Raw genomic sequence first — 17,679 nt, forward strand, 5'->3', positions numbered from 1 at the left:
AAAATGTGAATGTATTGGCTTTGACATCCTAAGAAAGATTAATATGAATTGATTTTTAGATGCAACCCCAACTCCAAACGTTCTTGGCAGCAGATCAAGACAAAATATAAAAAATATAATTCAAAGTGGTGAGTATTTACCACAACCTTTTTATTATGTTTGTGAACATTTTATCACAAACACTTCTTTGCAGCAAACAGACAAAAATGTGAAATCCGGAAAACTGGGGGAGGGCCATCTCCTGCAGAATACACTGTGGCGGAGGAGTTGGCTTTGAGTAACAATAAGGGGCGGCCAATTATGGATGGGATTTCAGGTGCTGTGCAATCTGACGCTGGTGCTGGCTCCTCGACGCAAGTGACACTGGGTATGTGTGTTCAATGCATTACTAGTAATTTAAAAAAAAGGGTTAAATATGGCTGACTCTATGTTCTGCAGTAGAGGGAAATACAGTGTCCCTGTTGAAGCCAGCACACATGCACACAGTCTCCCACACAGAGGTCAGTACGCAGCGGACAGAACACCATGAACATAACCTTCTTTATAACAGTTATGGTTTACATTGGTCTACTTTTACTTATTAGGGTGAAGCAAATGAAGACACTCTGTCTGTGTGTTCTGAGACAGTTGCTGAGGTGAATGCCCTGCATGGGCTTTTTATTATGGCACACACTTGAATGTTTCATAATTAAGTGACTGGCCCTTACACATCTCTTTTTTATTGTAGGATTTTTCACAACCTGACCCAGAAACTGAGGCCTCTACCTCAAGGGGCTACAGAAGGAATGTGAACAAGGTAATACTTTACACCCTTGACAAAAATGATCTATGTTTGTAAAAAGTCATTCCACTTTATGTTATTTGATTAACCTCCAGAAAACTTGTAATGTTTGTTTGTGGTGGAATTGTTTCAGGTGGAAACAGACTCAGTTAGGGCCCTTTACAAAAGGAGTCTCGAACTAGACCAATCACTAAAGGAGCTGGACTGTGAGCTGAGTAGGCTCCAAATAAAAATTATAGGAAATAGGATGCCAAAGGTCATCTCGATCTTGACCCTGGTTTTACTGAGGGCCACATTGAAGCGGTATTGTGGCCCTGTCTGAGGGTCAGGATAGGGGGTTAGCAAAAACCTCTGGCATGCATAACCCCGGTCTCCTACCAACAGGCCATCAAAAAGCCCTGTAATAGAACAGAAAATGGGGGAGTTTTGCTGTCACAATTAAAATAAACACTTTAACATGTTTTGTACTGTACCAAATTTAACTTGCCTTCCTCAAAGCACTGACACAACATAGACTCATGGAAAATTTGTGAGTCATGCACTGAGCCAGGCCATTTGGAATCCAAGCTTGTGATCGTGCATTCATGATCACAAGTCATCTGCAGATGAAATATGTTAGTTATTATTTATTTAAAGATTTATTTAAATTGCAAATAAAAATCATCACATATATATAGTAGCCCTACCTCAACATTAAGGCTGTGAAAGGACTTTCTGTTCAAATAATCTGCCTCATGTTCTCCTAGAGCTGTGGAGATTGCAACATGTGTGCAGTCTATTGCTCCAGTGACTCTAGGGAATCCTTTCATATGAAAAAAAAAATATATATATATATATATATTAAAAACCATTCTTAACATGTAGCTACTGTAGATTATTGTATAATACTTAAGTGCTCTAAGTGCAAGCTGCTTTTTGAAGGAAAAAAAAAACTGATTGTGAAAGGTTAAATTTGTTCATGTCACCCTATCAATATATCTTACCGGCAATTTTATAAAATCCCTCTTTTATGGACATGGTCGATAAATGTCCAGGGAACACATTGAAGCTATTTATGTACCCCTGCAGTGCGAGGACCACCTTGCGAATGGTTCGACAAACCGTGTTTTTCCCTAGGTTCTCCGCATCACCGACTGCATACAAGTATGTACCACTTGCAACAAAACGCAACGCAATACATACCATTTGCGGTACAGTAAGTGCATGGCTTCGACGAGTCACATTTGTTATGTGCGGCTCAAGAAGTTCGCAAAGATAAGTTATTCCTTCCGCAGAAAATCTGTATCTTTCATACAAGTAAGTATCAGGAAAGTCAAGGGGATTTTGTCTGTCCCTAAAAACTCTTTTTTTACGAAGTGCTCGTCTAACAATTTGCGCTGAGATGTCCACAGGATTTGGAAGAAAAGGTGAAGCCATTGCAATGATTGCAACAGAGAACAGAAGCTGGGAATTAGTTACGTCACCTATATGTTTCTTTGCTCACCGCTGATTGGTCAAACTTCAGACTGAGATCTCGAAGCCAGAACATAACCTGCCCCGGAGCAGGTTAGCCGTGCAGTGTAAGATACCATGGCAACAAACACCGATTAAAGCCTAGTTACTTTCATAGTACCTAAAACCCAGTGTTGGTGGAAACTAAACTGAAACATAGCTGGCTAGCCACCTAAACCAGCTTCATGGTATAGGCCCCCGGAGTAGCCTACGAACACAACAACAACAACAAAACACTGGTAAATGTGGACCATAACACATGAGTTGTTGCAAAAAAGTTGCAACTTTTTTTGTATAGTTCTTAAAAATAAAAAATAAATAAAAAGGAAACTTGTTTTGGGGAGAATAATAATTATTACTATTAATTAATTACTTTGGGCTTTACTCTGAGATTTTTTCTAGGAACCTTACCAAAAAGGCTCAGGATGATGATGTTGGTATAATATGAAAACGGCTGGTGGATTTAAGACACAAAATAATAATTTATTGAATTAATCAAATATGAACATATCTGTGGCTTATTGATCTTTACATTGTTAGTTAATTTCCTATCCTGGGCTGGGACTCACATTCATACGGTTTAATAAAGTACTTATTGGACTTTAACTTATCATTGCACTTACAATAAAGTAGCTGTCCTCAATTTAGGTCATCTGCGTTTTTTCCTGCATCCACCATGTGTGATTGTGTGTGTGCGCGTCAGTCTTGGGGGAAACGGAGTAACAGTCCCGCCCGCTGCAGACAGCTGACAAGATTGAAACAGCAGCAACTTTCAGAGACTTAAGAGTGAAAAATCGTTACAGCGTACATTGATGTTACAATATATACATGTTGGCAGGACAGTCTGAAATGTTTTGCACAGTCTTTTGCTGTACGTTTTGTTGGTAGAAGAGCGGACCAGAGTCGGGCACGGCACCAGGCGGGAGAGCATGAGACGGGAGCATAGACTGTATATTATTAATATATTATATTATGTATATGTATAATTACTAGGGCTGTGACGATAACCGCATCACCGCAATAACTGCGGTGACGTGCGACTACCCCGGTGATGACATCACTACCGCCATCACCGCATTTTTTCCTTTTTTTTTTTCTTTTTGCTGCCGAAGGTTACAGGTGAACACATATTTCGTGTGATATAAAATATTATGAAAGCAACAATCATTGTTTAGTTATCCTCATCGACAGTGTAGGAGCCACATAGTGTATGTTGTTTATGGTCAAATTTATATTATTTATTGATTATTGTGTTGTGCACTTGTATTGTAGGTGGTGGGCGTTTTCATTGCGGTTTTGGCGGAAGTTATAACATATTTGTTTGCTTCACCTGATCACCTGGTGAGCCCATTGGGTGAGCCTGGGAGCGAACACTTTCTGTTGACCAATGTTGCGGCTGTAAGCGGTCCAACATAGTGCTGCCGCGAGGGACTAAACATTGAGAGATGCATAAACACACTGTGACGCGCTCAAGGATTGTATTGCAAGGATTTATTCCGCCACACTAACACGCAAATTTCGACTCACAAAGTGACTTTACATTTGGTAACTGCAGTGCTAGTTGTATTTTACGTGTGGAGGAATAAATCATTGCAATACAATTGTGAGCGCGTCACAGTGTGTTTATGTATCTCTTGGTGTACTTTGTTGTATTCTCTCCTATTTGAAGAGGTTACGGAGAGAAAAAAAAAACTTTTATTATTGATTTTTATTTGATTATTATTATTATTATTATTATTATTATTATTATTATTATTGTTATTACTACTACTACTACTACTACTTCTACAGGTAACATTTAATATAATACACAGTTGGGAAGGCAAAGACATTTCTCTGTTCTCAGCAGAGGTGGACATTACCGCTGCAGTGTTTACCATTGCACTTTAGCCTAGCAGCTAGCGGAGTTTCCTTCTGTTTATAGATTAATCCTGACAAAACCGCACGGTTAAATGTCAGCCTGTATGCACGTTTTGTAGCCTAAACAGAGCAGTTCATGTTGGTAGTGAGAGCAACAAGTTAGCGGAGTGCCGAGTTGCCCTCTCTGCTCTCTGTCTGCTCAGCTGCTAGACCGCTGTGCTGCGAAGTGTCTGCACTCGCCATTGTCGGCTAACAATTACTTTATTTTTTAACTTTATCGACTATAGAGCTTTCTGAACTGTCTGTGGAATAGATCAACGGAGAGGAGAAAAGGCAACGCGGCCTTAAATGACAGCAAGACACAGTAAAGACTGTGACATTGAGCTGAAATGGAAACACTGCAATCTTTTTATACAGTCTATGACTGCAACATATGTTGTATGGTTTAAGCGGTTACGCTATTCACTCTACTGGCAGCAGTATTGACAACAGATAAAGCCACCGTGTCTTGAGAAGCTTGTCGTTTTATTGTTCACATGTAACTCACTTTACATCATCTTTGTTATCTCTTTTTCCTCACACACGAGCACTGACATCACTCACTTAAGGCACCCTGCTATTCTTGCTCTAACTTACGCTACTCTCTTAAGGGGGTTGCGGTTAACCGCCATACCGCGGTGATACGTTGCTTCTTCACCGCGGTAAGAAAAAAACTATACCGTCACAGCCCTAATAATTATGTAATAATATTAATTTAATATACAATCTATGAACAGGAGGGCATGAGAAAGGAGTTCTCTTTTTACTATGCAGCCATACCCGACTCTAATAAAAAGTCAGAGTGCTCTCTCCCCGTGGGGTCAGAAATCAAGCTGTTCCACTTAGCTGCTCCCTCTAGAGGCCTGGAGAACTTCCATTGTGTAATCTGGATGCAGCGTTTTTTTTGTTGCATTTGTTTTCGGGATTTGTGTGCTTTTCTTTTTGCATCGTTTTTTTATTCGCAGCGTGTTTGTGTATTTGGTTGTGTTGTATGTATTTGCAGCGCGTTTATGTATTTGGTTGTGTTGTATGTATATGCAGCGCGTTAGCTGAATGCTGCGCATGTGTTATCAAATTAATGAAGTTTTTCTTTTTGCATTGCTTCTTTTTTCGGGGTTTGTGTGCTTTTCTTTTTGCATCGTTTTTTTTAATTCGCAGCGTGTTTGTGTATTTGGTTGTGTTGTGTGTATTTGCATCGCTTTTATGTATTTGGTTGTGTTGTGTTTATGTGCAGCACGTTTGCTGAATGCTGCACGTGTTGTCAAATTAATGAAGTTGTTTTCTTAATTTGCTTGTGTTTTGTCTATTTGCATGTGTTTTCTTAAGTTGCAGGGCGTTTGCCCCTGTCGGCCACAATACTTTTACATGCCTTTGAGGTATATTTTTATGACCATATGTTCTCTGAAATGTAACAATCACAAAAAAACTCAACTGCATTTTTCTGGAAGGACTGCCATATGTGTTCATTCATAGTTTTGATGCCTTCATTGAGAATCTACAATGTAAATAGTCATGAAAATAAAGGAAACGCATTGAATGAGAAGGTGTGTCCAAACTTTTGGCCTGTACTGTACATGAAAAATAAGAATAAAATATACATCCTTAAATTAATGACAAGCTATATGGTTTGATATAAAATAAACATGTCTTCAACACTTGAAACCAGTAAGATGTTTACAGAATAATGTCCTAATTGGCAAATTACTGGGAGGCAATGAGATTTGAAAAATAAATAAGTAAATGAAAGTGTCCAGTAAGAGGCATTAACTTCAAAAGGTAGCAGTATCAGAGAGAAACAGTTTTTTGGAATACAAGATTTTGTAACTAAGATTTTAAACCAACTATGCACATGTTTATCTCCATAGGGACCCGTTATATGTTCACAGGCACTTAATAACATTATGAGTCTGTCAGTGGCAAAAAATTTTGTTCCAGGTTTGTGATGTTTTTTATAAGCGCAATATGATTATATTGTGTATACAGTTTGCGTAGTTTTTTTCTTAACATTCTAACTCAACACTGGCAAAATTTTGTAGGAATAGTGAGAATTAGCCACCTTTAGTGCCCACAGTACCTCTGCAGCTAGAGCTTCGTTTCTGGAAACAGCACCCAAAATGGTCCCTTGTTTGACGGTGGACGAGAGGAAAGTGCTGCAGCTGGCAGCGGGTGTCACCTTGGTCATCAGGGTGAAAAAGGGTGAGTGGATTTGTGCGCAGCAGCCTGGTGCTTAGCTCCCTTAGCATGGCTAGCTCGCGCCGCCTCTCCCATGTAAGAAATGTCGAACGTTTTACGACATAGTCCACATTTTGCACGCCATTGGTCCTGGTCTTTCTCAAGCCATGTCTTGTATTTGTCTAAGTGAAACATACATTGTTAAAACAGCATTTTCCTGGCATTGTGCTAATTTACATCTCACAAAACCAACTCAACTCAGATTGACGTTACCCCACGCAGAGAAGTGACATGACTGCTCAAACATTCAACTATTGTTGAACCAATATAGATTTGTATCTGTTGATCTTAACTGAACCACACACTATAATACAGGAATTTGTGAAGAAAAATTCCATGCCTTTTCCAAAACTTTCTGTATTGATTTATTTTTCCAAAACTTCTCCATGCCTAGAAATTGTTATTTTCAATTTCCATGACTTTTCCAGGTTTTTCATGACCGTACGAACCCTGACTTTATGATATGGCTAGGGATGTAACGGTATGAAAATTACAGTTATAGTGACCAAAATTATCACGGTTTTTGTTAGGGGTGGGCGATATATCTCGTCTACGATAATATCGTCATTGTTGTGTTAACGATGGGCAAATTGACATTAGCAAGTATTTAAATTACTTTGTAAAAAACACTTCAAAACACACATTAAAAGTGTAGAGTGGTAGAAGGGGCGACAAAGATTGTAAAGTTCCCATGTCGAGGTCTTACTAACAAGTACAGCCACACTGAACTAATCAATATAGGACTACGATACAACACAACCGTTACCATAACATCCCATAGCCAGACCACTGGGCACTCTGTGGATTGTTGTTGTTGAGAGAAAGCAGAAGCGACCAGCCTGCTAGCCCGGCTAAGCTAAGGAAACAGTAGAAACTACAACACGGACCTCCACTGCCAAGCCTCCTCAGCATAGCAACGAACAACTAGCTACACACGGAACTGCTGCGTGATGATTATGACCAAAACCTGTCTGAACCCCCTCTTTCCGGACGCCGCTGTTAGCTAGCAGGCCAAGCTACAGTAGCTACCGCCGGCAGGGTGGAGACGGCAAGACCAGAGGAGGAAGACTGCATTTTTGTGCATAATGAATGGAGTACCAACAGCAGGATCGTTGCCCAGCACTGCTCACCTGACCTGGAAGCCCTGTCGGTAATATACAGGCCATTTTATTTACCAAGAAAGCACACTGTAGTAGTCTACATAGCCCCTGATGCTAACGTTAGCACAAGTTTGCTTCACCTGCTAACAAAAACACTAAACTGCAGCGCGATCACCCAGAGGGAATAGGCTACCTATTGTAGCAGGGGACTTTAACAAGGCGTCCTTAAAGTCTGTACGCCCCAGCTTTTTCCAGCATGTAGATTGTGCTACTAAAAGAAAGAACACACTAGACCATGTATACTCTAACATCAAGAAAGCATACAGAACTACGTCTCTCCCTCACCTGGGCCAGTCAGATCAGATCCAACTATTCCTGATCCCAGCATACATCCCCGGTCAGAAGGACTATACAGCCAAGTAGAAGGCCTATCAAAACCTGGCCGGACACTGCCCTATCCCAGCTCCAGGACTGCTTCCAATAAGGACATGGTTGTGTGCAATATATATATATATATATATATATATATATATATATATATATATATATATATATATATATATATGTTATATGTACATATATATGTTCCAGAACAGAGCACTTTGTTTATTATTATGATTTAATCTTGCTTGCATGCTGCACAATTTACATTACAGCAGGGGTGTACAACTGAATGTTTACTCAGAGTTCAATGTTCCTACAATAATTTGTATTTTGTATTTATTTGAATTGTTTTTACTTACATTTAAAAAAATAAAAAAAAAATAAAAACGGTTTTCATTCCTCATTGTGCCCATTTGTATGTAACTCAGACTTTTAAAAACACATTTTTTAAGGATATCGTCTAATTATCGTTATCGTCAAAATCGGCAAAAATATTGAGATATTATTTTTTGTCCATATCTCCCACCCCTAGTTTTCGGTATTATCATGGTATTTTTAAAAGTGTGTTCAATATGTTCAGAAAGCACTGATAGGTCTACACAAGCTGAAATAGCTTCAAAAAAAGTAACATTGTTTATTATATTACAAAAATATAGACAATAGGCTTGTAAAAACTATTGAAAACTGGCTACTGAAACACTGGCCCGCTGTAAGGTGTCCGGTAACAACTTGAACCAGAGATGTTTGACTTTGAGATCCAGGAAGATTTATTTACAACTCAAACATGAAGTGAACTATGAAGTTGTATTTCACATTACATGTGAAGTTGGATGTGGTTCTGAAATATAAGCAAATAATAATGCACATTAATAAGCATCTGAATTACTATGAACATTATTTACCAAAAACTAAATAATATAGCCACCAGCATATAACAAGAAACAATACTTAGAATTACATTAATTTCTCTGTAATAACATAAATGTGACATATTGCTCAGTAACACAAACTGAGAATAAGCCACATATATTACAGCACACACATCCATAACGGAGCAAACGGTGTAATATACCTTTAATAGCTAAGCACGTGGCTTCATAGTGCTAGTCTGTTTACTGGCGATTGCACCTTGCTAGCAAATTGCCCTTACACAACCTGAATATCAACACATGGCTGCACAAGTAATATTAAACAATCTGCATATCTATCAGCTATGCAATAAGAAACACAGCAACAGCAATATTATCAAGGCGATAATATTTCTCTCTCTCTCTCTCTCTCTCTCCAAATAAATGTCACATTGTAACACGGGCAAAAGTTAATCCACATTGAAGCAGTACACTTATTGAAATATGTATAAACGTATAGCTTAAAAATCTCAGGAGTTTTCTCTCAAGAGCAAGTGTTACTATGGCCTTTTTTACAAGGCTGATAAATGTCCTGAGCGCCATCATCTCCTCCTCACGCTATAATTCCAACTTCAAGAAACGCACTGTAGGCTACGCAGTGCGCCCGCGCGGCAACTTCAGGAGACTCGGATGAAGCTGGGAACACGCGTTTTCCATGCATCCATCCATCCATCCATCTTCATCCGCTTATCCGGTGTCGGGTCATGGGGGGAGCAGCTCCAGCAGGGGACCCGAAACTTCCCTTTCCAGAGCCACATTAACCAGCTCCGACTGGGGGATCCCGAGGCGTTCCCAGGCCAGGCTGGAGATATAATCCCTCCACCTAGTCCTGGGTCTTCCCCGAGGCCTCCTCCCAGCTGGACGTGCCTGGAACACCTCCCTAGGGAGGTGCCCAGGGGGCATCCTTACCAGATGCCCGAACCACCTCAACTGGCTCCTTTCGACGTGAAGGAGCAGTGGCTCTACTCCGAGCTCCTCACGGATGACTGAGCTTCTCACCCTATCTCTAAGAGAGACGGCAGCCACAATCCTGAGGAAACCCATTTTGGTAGCTTGTACCCTGGATCTCGTTCTTTCGGTCATGACCCAGCCTTCATGACCATAGGTGAGGGTAGGAACGAAAACTGACCGGTAGATCGAGAGCTTTGCCTTCTGGCTCAGCTCTCTTTTTGTCACAACAGTGCGATAAAGTGAATGTAATACCACACCCGCTGCGCCGATTCTCCAACCAATCTCCCGCTCCATTGTCCCCTCACTCGCGAAAAAGAGCCCAAGGTATTTGAACTCCTTCACTTGGGGTAAGGACTCATTCCCTACCTGGAGTAGGCACTCCATTGGTTTCCTGCTGAGAACCATGGCCTCGAGGTGCTGATCCTCATCCCAACTGCTTCACACTCGGCTGTGAACCGATCCAGTGAGTGCTGAAGGTCACAGGCCGATGATGCCATCAGGGCCACACCATCTGCAAAGAGCAGCGATGAGATCCCCAGCCCACCGAACTCCAACCCCTCCCCACCCCGACTACGCCTTGATATCCTGTCCATAAATATTACAAACAAGATTAGTGACAAAGCGCAGCCCTGGCTGAGGCCAACCCTCACCTGAAACGAGTCTGACTTACTGTCGAGAACCCGGACACAGCTCTCACTTTGGTCGTACAGAGATTGGATGGTCCTGAGAAGAGACCCCCTCACCCCATACTCCCGCAGCACCTCCCACAGTATCTCCCGGGGGACCCGGTCATACGCATCCAAATCCACAAAATACACGTAGACCAGATGGGCATACTCCCAGGCTCCCTCCAGGATCCTTGCGAGAGTGAAGATCTAGTCCATTGTTCCACGACCAGGACAGAATCCACATTGTTCCTCTTCAATCTGAGGTTCGACTATCGGCCGAACCCTCCTTTCCAGCACCTTGGAGTAGACTTTACCAGGGAGGCTGAGAAGTGTGATACCCCTGTAATTGGCACATACCCTCTGGTCCCCCTTTTTAAAAAGGGGAACCACCACCCGGTCTGCCACTCCTTTGGCACTGTCCCAGACTTCCATGCAATGTTGAAGAGGCATTTCAACCAATACAGCCCCTCCACACCCAGAGCCTTGAGCATTTCTGGACGGATCTCATCAATCCCAGGGGCTTTTCCACTTTGGAGTTGTTTGACTACATCAGTGACTTCCGCCTGGGAATATGACAACAATCCCCCATCATCCTCCAGCTCTGCCTCTAACATAGAGTCGGATTCAGGAGTTCCTCAAAGTGCTCCTTCCACTGCCCTATTACCTCCTCAGTTGAGGTCAACAGTGTCCCATCCTTACTGTACACAGCTTGGATGGTTCCCTGCTTCCCCCACCTGAGGTGGCGAACGGTTTTCCAGAAGCACCTTGGTGCCGACCGAAAGTCCTCTCCATGTCTTCTCCAAACTTCTCCCACACCCGCTGCTTTGCCTCTTTCACGGCTGAGGCTGCCCTTTGGTACCCTGCAACTGCCTCCGGAGTCTTCTGGGACAACATATCCTGGAAAGACTCCTTCTTAAGCCAGACGGCTTCCCTGACAACCAGTGTCCACCACGGTGTTTGTGGATTACCGCCCCTTGAGGCACCTAAGACCCTAAGACCACAACTCCTCGCCGCAGTTTCAGCAATGGAAACTTTGAACATTGTCCACTCGGGTTCAATGCCCCCAGCCTCCACAGGGATGCACGAACAGCTCCGCCGGAGGTGTGAGTAGAACAGGGGTCGGCAACCTTTTTGATATGAAGTGCCCTTTTCAAAATTTCTTGTTTATTAGTGTGCCATGTTAACATAAATTTTTTTCATGACATCACATCAAAATGTAATATCCAGGGAATCTGTATAATCAGGACCTTGTAATTATTATTATTATTATTATTGTATATTATGATTATGGAAACATGGTTTTAGTATGCAGTCCTGATTGGTGGAAAATGGGCTGACAAAAATATCACTGTCAAAAAGCCTGAAGCGAAAAGTTGTGGAAAAGCCCAGCTTTAATGACGAATGGACTGATAAGCAGGTCCTGTATGTCTCATTTTCAATGAAACGATGCTGTGGCAAAATAATAATAACACAACCAGCATCATTATCAAGAATGAAGAACACAACATAACGATTGCGTCATTCACGTGCATATTAAGTAGCCACATGTATTTGTTTTGGTCTAATAATGCATCCATACTGTATTTACCGCTCCAGCGGAGAGGATGGTTTCTTCAGACAGCTTAAGTTTATAAGAATTTGTCCAAATTTCACAATTCCCTGCAAACTAAGATAAATAGACTACAAACCGACAGCTTTTCTTTTAGCTTGTTTTGTAAAAATTAGCTATTTGCAGAGTAGAGCTGTGTTTGCGTAAAACAGCGCAATGGACAAGAGTGTAGTGAGCAGACAGAGCAGATTGAAATATCGCTTTCTACATGTTGATGCCGGTCTACACAGGTGAGTGAACTGATAAGTATTGACTTTTAACTCAAGGAGGTTTAATGTAGCCTACTTACAGTAACGAGACTAGCGTTAATTCATCTGCCCCAGCGGCCGTTGGTAATCCTCTTTGTATTGTTCCCAGTCAGAGATATGAGTCAATCAAACTACCGTAAATAACAGGTCGCGCACAGGCGCCGATTTATGTTTTCCTCCGTGGGTGCTCACACGCGCACACAGTTTAAAAAAAAAAAAATAGTCAACAATGTTTGCATTTCAGAACCTTAGGAAATGGACAGCGGCCGACACGAACACACACGCCGTAAAGTAAGCTCTCTTTCAACTCAGGACAGCGCCACTTCTCACAGATAGGATTGGAGATGAGAAGTTTAATCAGCTTCGGGGGAAATTATAAATCAATGCCACCGACCATGACCAATCACACTATGACAGACGCTCCACTTAGCACCACCTGCAATGTTTAATATTAAATTAATATAAAAATGAACTGGCAGTCTGACACACGTGGGTGCTCAGTATTTTTCGTGGGTGCTCAAGCTCCGGAGCACCCACGGTATCGGCACCTATGAGGTCGGCAACTGTGAACGTTGTAATTTGGCATGCGGATGAGAGAGTGCTTCAGCATTTCAACCATGATTTCAACACATCAATAACTCTCTTGCACACATATTGCCAGCGTGCCATTGGTTAAGGTCCCGCGTGCCCATGGTGGCACGCGTGCCTAAGGTTGCCGACCCCTGGAGTAGAAAGTCTGTTGGACAGGGGCCTCCTCCAGACGTTCCCAATTTACCCGCACTACCCGCTTGGGTTTACCAGGTCTGTCCAGAGTCTTCCCCCACCCCCTGATCCAACTCACCACCAGATGGTGATCGGTTGACAGCTCTGCCCCTCTCTTCACCGAGAGGGGCTATCAAAACATACGGCCTCAGATCAGATGAAACGATTATAAAATCGGTCATTGACCTTTGGCCAAGGGTGCTCTGGTACCAAGTACACTTATGAGCATCCCTATGTTCGAACATGGTCTTCGTTATAGACAATCCATGACTAGCACAGAAGTCCAACAACAAACAACCACTGTGGTTTAGATCAGGGAGGCTGTTCCTCCCAATCAGGCCTCTCCATGTGTCTCCATCATTGACCATGTGTGCGTTGAAGTCCCCCAGCAGAACTATGTAGTCCCCCACTGGAGCCCCATGCAGGACTCTACTCAAGGTCTCCAAGAAGGCCGAATACTCCGAACTCTTGTTTGGTGCATATGCACAAACAACAGTCGGAGTTTTCAAAACTACCGTAGGCGTAGGGCGGCAACCCTCCACCGGGGTAAACTCCACCGGGGGAAAATCCAACGTAGCAGCGCTCAGCCAGGGGCTTGTGAGTATCCCCACACCGCGCCTCACACCCTGGGCAACTCCGGAGAAGAAAAGAGTCCAACCCCTATCCAGGAGTATGGTTCCAGAACCGAGACTGTGCGTAGAGGTAAGCCCCACCAGATCTAACCGGTAGCGCTCCACCTCCCGCACCAGTTCCGGCTCCTTCCCCCACAGAGAGGTGACATTCCACGTCCCCAGAGCCAGCGTCTGCTACTCGGGTCTGGTCCGTCGAGGCCCCTGACCTTCACTGCCACCCGTGTGGCAGCGCACCCGACCCCAGTGGTTCCTCCCACAGGTGGTGGGCCCATGGGATGGAGAGATAGGTGCCACGTAGCTTTTTCGGGCTGTGCCCGGCCAGGCTCCGTGGCAAAACGTGCTTTCCACACCATGGTAATCCACCGTGATAATAATGATATTTTAAATGAAAATGGTAATTGTTATCTTCAACATTTTTACCATAGTTTACCGTTACATCCCTAGATATGGCCATTTCTTTATAAATATAAAAGCTGCATTGGTAGCACTGCATATTACGGCTCGGTAATAAGATGGTAATAGCGGGGTAACAGTGAGATAATAAAGAGGCAATATATAGGTAATAACATGTAATTACCAAAGTAATAACGTGGTAATACATCACAGTAATAAGATGTTATACTGGGGTAATAAGGTGATAAGGTAACAGACGTAATAACATGCAATTACCAATGTAATAAGTAGGAAAGGGTTTGATAATAACCATATGTATATCTGGGTAATGGTAATATAGTTATATTAATATTGTAATAACATGGTAATAATGGGGTAATATATGTTGATGTTTTCACAGTATTATAGGCTACTATCAGCGTAATACCTACCAAATTAGATAAAACTTCTTCGAATTTAAAATAGTTATATTATATTATTATGCTGAAATTCATCCACCCTTTATGTTCCAAATATTTCCCTTTTGTTTCAAGGTAATACTTTACAAATTATATATTTAATCTTGTGAGTTAAATATAATAAATAAAATAAATAAAAATAAAACTTCTTGGAATTTAAAATTGGTTATTACTATTGGAGATTACCTGGAAATGCTTCTGGTAGTTTCTGTGTAACTTCCATGAATCAGTGCCGCAAAATGCAAAACTGACTGTTTCTATTGTATTACATGGTAAAATTAGAATAACAGAGGTGTAGAGATTAAAACTTTCTGACAATAATTCACAAAGATATCAGAACAGTATGTCAGCATCTGTTTCACATACCGAGAATGCTACCCAAGGCATGGAACGTCGAAGATTGAAGCGGATTGTATGGAGAGATGATAACACATGAGGCTGTCCTGCTCACATTCAACTTCCTGACTAAGTCCCATGGTACAAAGGTCCTACAGTTCTTAAAGGAACCCACACGCATGTGAAACAAACTATATACTATATCTGGGTAATGATAATATAGTTATATTAATATTGTAATAACATGATAATAATGGGGTAATATATGTTGATGTTTTCACAGTATTATAGGCTACTATCAGCGTAATACCTACCAAATTAGATAAAACTTCTTTGAATTTAAAATAGTTATATTATATTATTATGCTGAAATTCATCCACCCTTTATGTTCCAAATATTTCCCTTTTGTTTCAAGGTAATACTTTACAAATTATATATTTAATCTTGTGAGTTCTTACCTGGAAACACGTCTGGTAGTTTTTGTGTAACAACCATGAATCAGTGCTGCAAAAGAACTACCTGTTTCTATTTCATTTTGTTCTGTCCCCATCAGGACATTAGTTCACTTAAATGTTTTTCTTCTCCCATTCCTGTTTTATTTTGATAGTCTGGTTTTCTGTCTTGTCTTGTCCAATTTACTTCCTGTGTTTTCCCTCCTTTGTTGATTGTCCTGCCCCCCCCTGATGTGTTTCACCTGTTGTCTCACCTGTTCCTGATTTACTCATCCCCTCATGTATTTAGCTTCTGTGTTCCCTTTGTCTCTTGTTAGATCGTCTGGTGTTCTTCCCTGTGACTTGTGTTCTGCTCACTCGTGTCTTGTGTTCCTGCCAGTGTTGGTGCCCATTGTTTTATGCATTACTTTGTGAGTTTTCCAGTCTGTGTACTGCCGTTTTTTGTTATATTAAATTCCTGAGTTCAAACCATCTTCTGCCTGCCTGCCTCCACCTGCATTTGGGTCCTCTACCTTTCACTCATCACAACACGAAGAAGTGTTTGTGTTCCTCATGTTCTTAGCCAGAATTTTGTTAAGGCAACCAGTTGGCAAAAAAAAATAAAAAATTGGCAATATTAGTATTCTGTAGAAACGTTCTATAGAGGAAAAGTACTAACAATGTTTTGCTTGTGATATTTTCACTGTTTCTGAACTGCTGTAACTCTGCTCTCCAAGCTCTCCAAACCAACAGTGTCGGTCTTAGCATGCACGTCTCAACACGTTTACAAATTATTTAGTAATGCTGAGCTGCTTTTGTTGTCAGGCAGGTTCTCCAAACACCAAAATTCAATTCCAAGCCTTCTGGAGATGAACATGTTGTAGAGATGCAGAAGAAGAGCTAAACTGGGCCTTGTCCTGATATTCAGCTTCAATAATGCATAATGTCTGTGTTCTGCTTTCACCTAAACACAACTTCATCATAGCCGCTCAGCAGCGACGGTCGGAGCAAGCATTTTGAGGAGGAAAAGGAAAAAACGATGGATGGATAATGTAAATGGACTGTTTTTATCTAGCGCTTTTCTAGTCTTAACGACTACTCAAAGTGCTTTTACACAGTACAGAAACCATTCACACACATTCATACGCTGTTGCCGAGGCTGCCGTACAAAGTGCCACCATCAGCTCATCTTCTGATTGGCAGGCAACTGCTCTACCACCGAGCCACAGCCACCCAACTATTAAGAGGAAAAGGAGAAAAAGGAGAGACATTTTTCACAGCAGCCCAATGATCATCCTCACTTCCAGATGTTTACAATAAAATACTGCAAACAGACTTTTTCCTGTTAATCGCATGTAACCCTGAAAATGTGGTCTATTTTGCAAACAGTGATGTTTGTATGTATATGTATATAAGTATGTTATATTAGTACACGTAACATACACCACAAGGATGAGAGCACAAGAGCAGTATCAGACATCATGATGGCATGCTCTTTAATGAGTGTCAATGGATCAAACTGAGACTGAGAAAAATAAAAGGTCAAAATGACAGGCTGGCCTGTTCTGAAGCTCACTGGCACTAATCAAGCTAATAGAGGTGAAGAAAATGGCAAAATAGTAAAGTGAAAAAAGAGTCAAACTATGCTAAGCCAAATGAAACTATAGAGAAGTGTGCAGGAAGAGGAGACAAATGACAAATACATGGTGTATAATCAGAACTATCCAAACTGTTAATTATTTAAATCTAAAATTAAAATATCTCTGATTATGTGTCTCCGATTCGCCCAGCATAATGCCAGTACACAATGGCATGTTAACCGAGGACACAAACTAATGTGTAGGTGTGTTGATGCTCAGACAAATCTAAAACATGCAGGGAGGTGTCCAACACACAATGCCCGATGAGGTATCAGAAAATTGCTACTGGGTAAAAGCATGGCAATGCTGGGGCAACAGTTATCAGTCTGTGCACTGACATAACCACCTTTTACCTCAAACACAAGCCAGTCTACCTGGCCACAATCCAAACTGCATAATGCATTGCTGCATAATGTAACACAGTTAGAGGATATTTCTCATGGGGGGTTTAAAACACGCAAACAGGAAGACTGTCCTACCCAAGTACAAACATCTGATCACTGATGGGAATTACCACATAAAAGCATCTGGCATATTTTTGCTTCTTTCTACATGCCCACTGGGAAATTCAGATCCTGACATGATCCCTCTGACTCAGACTGAGGCCAAGCTACAAGACTAGTTTCACTGAGAGGCCTTAAGATGTTTGAAGATGCATGATTTATTTCTCATTCTGAAGAGCGCTAACTCCCAAAGAACAAAGGAATCACATTCAACAATCCTGTATTGTCACCATTTACTGCTGTATGAAAGCT

At 41.6% G+C, this 17,679-nt stretch overlaps 1 protein-coding gene across 1 annotated transcript; it reads right to left on the reverse strand.

Moving 5' to 3' along the window:
- Positions 1-940: 940 nt before the first annotated feature.
- LOC114564735 (putative nuclease HARBI1) lies at positions 941-2,197 on the reverse strand. Its single transcript, XM_028592251.1, has 4 exons — positions 1,765-2,197; positions 1,468-1,583; positions 1,269-1,380; positions 941-1,179 (listed from the first exon to the last, which is right to left on the reverse strand). The coding sequence occupies exons 1-4, from the start codon at positions 2,195-2,197 to the stop codon at positions 941-943; spliced, it is 900 nt and encodes a 299-aa protein (XP_028448052.1).
- Between the last annotated feature and the right edge of the window lie 15,482 nt (positions 2,198-17,679).

The sequence above is a fragment of the Perca flavescens genome, chromosome 2, assembly GCF_004354835.1.
Source record: "Perca flavescens isolate YP-PL-M2 chromosome 2, PFLA_1.0, whole genome shotgun sequence".
Classification (NCBI taxonomy): domain Eukaryota; kingdom Metazoa; phylum Chordata; class Actinopteri; order Perciformes; family Percidae; genus Perca; species Perca flavescens.